Source organism: Nicotiana sylvestris, chromosome 1, assembly GCF_000393655.2.
Source record: "Nicotiana sylvestris chromosome 1, ASM39365v2, whole genome shotgun sequence".
Classification (NCBI taxonomy): domain Eukaryota; kingdom Viridiplantae; phylum Streptophyta; class Magnoliopsida; order Solanales; family Solanaceae; genus Nicotiana; species Nicotiana sylvestris.
In genome coordinates this window covers 167,345,916-167,351,718 of record NC_091057.1, presented here as the reverse complement: position 1 = coordinate 167,351,718, position 5,803 = coordinate 167,345,916, and the positions used below count along the sequence as shown (strand labels likewise).

Below are 5,803 nucleotides of genomic sequence, written 5' to 3'. Positions count from 1 at the left end.
TCATCTCCTCGTCGTCAACCTCTCGTCTTCGTCATCCGGTTCATGGTCGTCTTTCGTCATCCGGTTCGTGGTCGTCTTCGTCGTCCAGTTTCGTCGCCTAAAATCAACCGGAAAATATACAAAATTTTCGGGTAGATTCGAGTTGTTTTGGTTTCAAAGTTTCCGGGCAGATTGGTTTCCATTTGAGTTCGTCGTTGTTCCGATCCGGTTAGTTGGTTTAGGTTTCATTTCTGTCCGTATTTTGCTTGATATTCTCGGATCCGAAATCAGTGTATGTTTGTTTCTTTCTTGTTCGTGGTTTATCGTTTCTTTATTATTTCTTCAGTTTGTTTTTATTCATTTAAAAGAATTTTTAGTTTTAATATAGAAGTGTGTTAGTTTGATAACTTGAATCCTTCATCTTGGTTGCAATATTGTTAGATTTAGTTTGAGGTTCAATTGATTATTGAGTTTAGTGATTTGAATCTGTTTATTTATTCCGTTTAAGTTTAATTTGAATTTGAACTCAATGATTTGAATATACTTGTTTGTTGTTGTTGAATCTGAAGGTAGGCCAGACATGGCTTACTTCTTTTTCACAAGGGATATCTTGTAGGGAAAGTCGATTCCCATATTCGAGGCAGCTAACCATGGCACGGTAGCTAGGGATTTTACCTACGTAGATGATATAGTGAAGGGTTGTTTGGCAGCATTGGATACTGCGGAGAAGAGCACTGGAAGTGGTGGGAAGAAGAAAGGCCCTGCTCAATTGCGGGTGTTTAATTTGGGGAACACATCCCCTGTCCCGGTTTCTGATCTTGTCAGCATTTTGGAGAGGTTGCTAAAGGTGAAGGCTAAGAGATTGGTGATGAAGTTGCCAAGGAATGGGGATGTGCAGTTTACTCATGCGAATATAAGTTCGGCCCAGAGGGAGCTTGGATATAAGCCTAGTACCGATCTGCAGACGGGATTGAAGAAATTTGTTCGATGGTACCTCAATTACTATGGTAATGGAAAGAAGAGTGCCCAGTGATACATTCTTTCGATTGTGCGGTAGGATCCTACCATTCAATTCTTGTTCATTTTGATTCTTATGATTGTTTTTAAAAGCATCACCGATTGCTGCCCTACTTTCTTGCTTTCTATATCTTGATGATGAAGCACATCAGATCCCCTGATGATGAAGTCTTGTGGTGGATGCACATTGGTTGCTTCAAAATGGAACCTGAAACAAACTTTTGTTACTTTTGGAATGTAATTGTTGTAGTTTTATCAATTTAGGATTCATGACTGATAGACCACTGCTGATTGATGGACAGTGGACATGTATCATCTTTTGTTAAATTCTAATAAACATAGCACACGATAGTTCCACATTTGTGTTCTTCCATAGATTTATTTGGTTAGGACATTTCTGAGATCATGCTTTTACATGAATGCTGAGGTTGTATATTTCTTATTTTGGCAGTTAATATAGGATTATGTACTTTGTGATTCTATATTTCGTGGTTTATTATTGGAAGCTGCTTATGTAGACTCATTAGAATAAGATTATTTCCATTGTTCTTTTCCCTGTTTGTTAGATAGATTATTTCCATTGTTCTTTTCCCTTTTCGTTAGAAGGATTATTTCCATTGTTCTTTTCCCTGTTCGTTAGAGAGTTTCTTTATGGGAAAAGGGGGCAGACTCATTAGAATTTTTGTACTCATACATTATACATTTATTAACATTAATACTCAGATTTTAGCACTTTATACAAAAAAAAATTACTCCGATTTTAGTATTTGCTACTACATTGAAAAGCATGATCTTTTCGGGAAAATTATCAACAATATAAAATTGTTGACAGTTAAGTTGCAATAGAAGGAATACATGGCAGTTTGACATTGTGCAAGATCCAAATTTATTCCTTTTAGCCCTATGACCAATCAACCCGCACCCCCATGATGCTGAACGGGTGCTTAGAATTTATAAAACAGTTCAAATAGTAGCCCAGACAGACTCCAAATAAGAGTGATTTTTCCTATGAAAAGAGAAATATTCCAACTAAGGTATTTATAAGTGTTATTAAATGCACAAAATTCACTTTACCTGGAACTTCGTCAGCTGAAAGGATCGGTTTTAATAAGCTCTGAGTTTCAACTATCTGCTAAGAGACATAAAAACTTAGAGAAAAAAATTGCCAACTCAAAGATTATGAACTGATATTGGGTAAAGGGCACATATATGTTATTTTCATTTGCAGTGTCAGACTTTGTAAATGAATACAGTATAGTTGACATTGAAAAAAACAACTGCTGGTCATTTGAAGTTTCTACAAGAATAAAAACATAAACGCCAATCTAGTCATAAAAAATAGAAAGAACTAAAAACTTGGACATCAACTATGTTCAAAAGAACAGAAGAAGCAGTACATAGTTGTGCAAAAAAAAAAGAATAAATATTTGACATACTCAGTAAACGAGAAGAAGAAGCTGGATCTATTTATACAAAAGTAATTTTGATGTCAACCCTGTTCAGAATAAAGAAGAAGAACAACAAAGAACATTGGAGTCTCCTCGACTGGAACAATATATTTTCAGCTACTAACGATGACATTGCTAACTTGTGGGCCACAGAAGTCTGTTGGATTTCTGCTATACCATTACTTTAGTTTATCATACAAGGGAAAAAACACATATGAGAAGGGTCTGCATATCATGAGATACTTTTCAATAACGAAAAGATGAAATTGGAATTTTTAGAAACATGAGTAACATACCGATGCACTGAGAATTTTATAATAGTGTTCCATTTGTAATACAAAATATACAGAGAATTAATTTTTACTTTGTATAAGGTTGGCCTGAGATAAATTAAATAAAAAAAACACAATAAGTGAGAATCTTATAGCTGGCCCCAACTTATTTGGGACTGAGGCGTAGCAGTTTATGAGTAAGATACGGATGCACTGAGAATCTCATAATAGTGTTTCATTTGTAATACAAAATTATTAGGAACAATAATGGTGTAATTGCTTGCACTAAATGAAGTATGCTTATAGGCACTTCCCTAACACACTTTCTAAAGTGCACGAATTGAAGGAAAATCCATGTTTAATCTCTCACTTTCCAGTATTCATTCTCCTTCTCCTTCTCTTCTCATCCCCAAACATATTGAGACTTTACCTCTTCATTCATCAAAAGTCCACGAATTTGTCCAGCTATAGTGGAAGACTGGAAGTACCCACCAGAGGCTCCTCCCTCTGAATGACCTAATTTATTGATTTCCAACATAGTTCTGCTCGAAATAGAAAAGGAAATGACATTATTCCACTTTAAGGAGGGAACGTACCTTTACTGTGTGGCCCTGGTTAGCACGTATCAGAAGCTCTCCATTCTCTTCCAACAGGCCGAATCTTTGCTTGTTATCGTTCCGTACTGCCTATAAAAATACAACGAAAACCAGTTCACCCAACTGAAAGAAAGGAAGTTCATTCAATGAAAAGCCAGCATTTGTTTTCCAGTTAGGACCAGAAGGTATAGCTCTTTTTCAACTAAATTGACTCGAGAACCATTTGCAATCCAAGGAATAAACAGATCAGAGTTTTCGGCCTCATTTGTTTGCACTTAATGGATGTCTGAATCTTAATCATCCAGATCAAAGACATTAAGTGTGTTTGTTTTTAAAGTCTGAATCTTAATTAATCAGATCTTAATCATTAAGTGTGTTTGTTTTTTTACTTCACAACCACTTAGTGGGTCTGAATAGGTCTGTATGATTAAGATCTATAACAGAGACTTAATTTTATTAAGATGCTATCACATATTCATTATTAATTGCTGCCATTGCCTGCCATTATCAACTACCACTATACTCCACCACCCCACCACCACCACCATCATCCTCAATTATAGTCGCCATCATTATTGACCATCACCACCTGCTATCCCCACCATTCCGACCACTGTCATTCTCACCCACAATCAACACTCATCCACCTCAACTACCACAACTGACCACCCCATCACCATCAACAACCACAGCCGGCACTGCCCATCATTATAACCTACCACCACCCACCCACCACCTTCCTCAGTCACAACTACTACTACCACCCCCAATTATTAGCTATAACCACCCATCACCACCATCTTCAATCATAATCGCCACCACTACCAATCACTACTAGCTACTAGCATGAACCACCATCATCAACCAAAACTACCACCAACCACCACCTCTAGTCGGCATTCACCTGTTAGCCATCACCATCAACAACTATCATATTTAGAAAAACTATATATTTTATTGATAGAATATTAGATTAGTTAGTATTTCATTTGAATTTTATGTTTATTAATTTTCAAATAAAGATAAATTTTATGCATTTAGATGTTAAAAATCAAACAGTCTTAATTATTTCTATCCAGATCTTAATACACATCTTAATATATTCAGATGTGTATTCAAATTCAGATGTCTTAATCGTAATACACATCTTGATATTCAGATGTGTATTCAGATTCAGACGTCTTAATCTTAAAAAAACAAATGAGGCCTTCGTCAACCTCATACAAGAAATGGAGGCAACAAATTAAAGGAGCACAAGGCTTCACATAACTAACCTCTTTGACATCATCAACAGTGTGTGACCTCAATGGGACATTGGCAAATGTTTTTAAGTTTAGCTTTAAAAGATCCTGCACCTTCACATACCCATCATTCCTCATATTCAAGTTTAGCTCAGAGGCCATGTGCCGCAAAATGCGTAAGTTTAAACAACAGTTGCAACATTACAGAATATTCGAAATATCATATTTGGTTTAGGCAAAGTTTGGTTTTTGATAAGAGAACTTAGAAAGTTTAAAACAAGTGACACTTGGTACTTAACGAACTATAGTTTCAAACACTACAGTATGTACATACCCTTAATCCCTAGAAGCCTGGAACTAATCACTTCCAATGATCATCATAGCTAGTCAAAATTTTCTAAGTATTATTTTTTTCCTTTATTAACTCCTTTTCCCCTCCCCCTGAGTTTCACAAAGCATTGCTGGTTAGAGAGGATTCGTAAAGCTAAAGCCAACTAATTGGGATTACTGTTCTGTTGATTAACTGCTTGTACTATCATATGTCACAAGAAGAAGGATAGTCTATCTACATGAATTACTGAAATCATCGGCACCTGACCTGAATAGAGGAAATGTAAACAGATGATTCATACAGCGCACCCAACTAATTTGGAATTGAGGCTTTTTGTTGATTAATTTACTACCATGGCGTCACATAACAAAAAAAATCAATACCAAAAGCCTGAAAGAAGAAATACATAGTGATAAACGTACAAGAGTCTCCCAAGAGCATCAATTTTATCTTTGCCGGAGCTGGCAGCAGCACCGCCACGGCCTCCTGATCTTTCGTTATTGTCCCATCCTCTCCCTCTTCCTCTACCACCGCTGCCATTGATTCAGAACCATAATTTTCCAATTCAAGATTGAAACTTTACAGAGAATTACTCAGCAAAAGAAGAAGAAAACATATTACCTTCGATTGGAATGAGCAAAGGCAGAGGAGGAGGAGGATGAAGAAGGTTTGTGGAAACCCGTGTTGTCCATTGAAGAAGTAAAAGCAGGGAAACGACAGAGCAGAGAAGTGGAGAGGAAGGATGTCAAAGGGGGTGAAGGAAGAGAAAAGATGCGGCAACGTACAAGTCGCAAACTGGAGGTAGTCAGTCGAGAAGTGAACATATGGAATAAGCTGGGGAAACCAATTGGGTCAGTGGGTCAAAGCTCCAATTAGCTCTCTGAGATTTCTCTTATGGCGTTCCTCTATTAACCGTTTT

At 36.8% G+C, this 5,803-nt stretch overlaps 2 protein-coding genes across 7 annotated transcripts; one reads left to right on the top strand and one right to left on the bottom strand.

The window, feature by feature from the left end:
• The first annotated feature begins 42 nt into the window (after positions 1–42).
• LOC138876941 (UDP-glucuronate 4-epimerase 3-like) lies at positions 43–1,012 on the top strand. The gene is made up of 2 exons (XM_070156207.1): positions 43–63; positions 596–1,012. Exons 1-2 carry the CDS (start codon positions 43–45, stop codon positions 1,010–1,012), a joined length of 438 nt encoding a protein of 145 aa, XP_070012308.1.
• LOC104241511 (uncharacterized) lies at positions 326–5,803 on the bottom strand. Of its 6 annotated transcripts, none has more exons than XM_070170857.1 (4): positions 5,506–5,803; positions 5,307–5,417; positions 3,313–3,402; positions 2,840–3,223 (listed from the first exon to the last, which is right to left on the bottom strand). In XM_070170857.1, the coding sequence occupies exons 1-3, from the start codon at positions 5,706–5,708 to the stop codon at positions 3,342–3,344; spliced, it is 375 nt and encodes a 124-aa protein (XP_070026958.1). In that variant the 5' UTR covers positions 5,709–5,803; the 3' UTR covers positions 2,840–3,223; positions 3,313–3,341. The 6 variants fall into 6 exon arrangements, with proteins under 6 accessions (XP_070026949.1, XP_070026958.1, XP_070026947.1 ...); XM_070170846.1 differs by having other exon boundaries at positions 2,840–3,232; positions 5,506–5,802; XM_070170848.1 differs by lacking the exons at positions 2,840–3,223; positions 5,307–5,417; positions 5,506–5,803 and adding exons at positions 326–2,125; positions 4,587–5,195.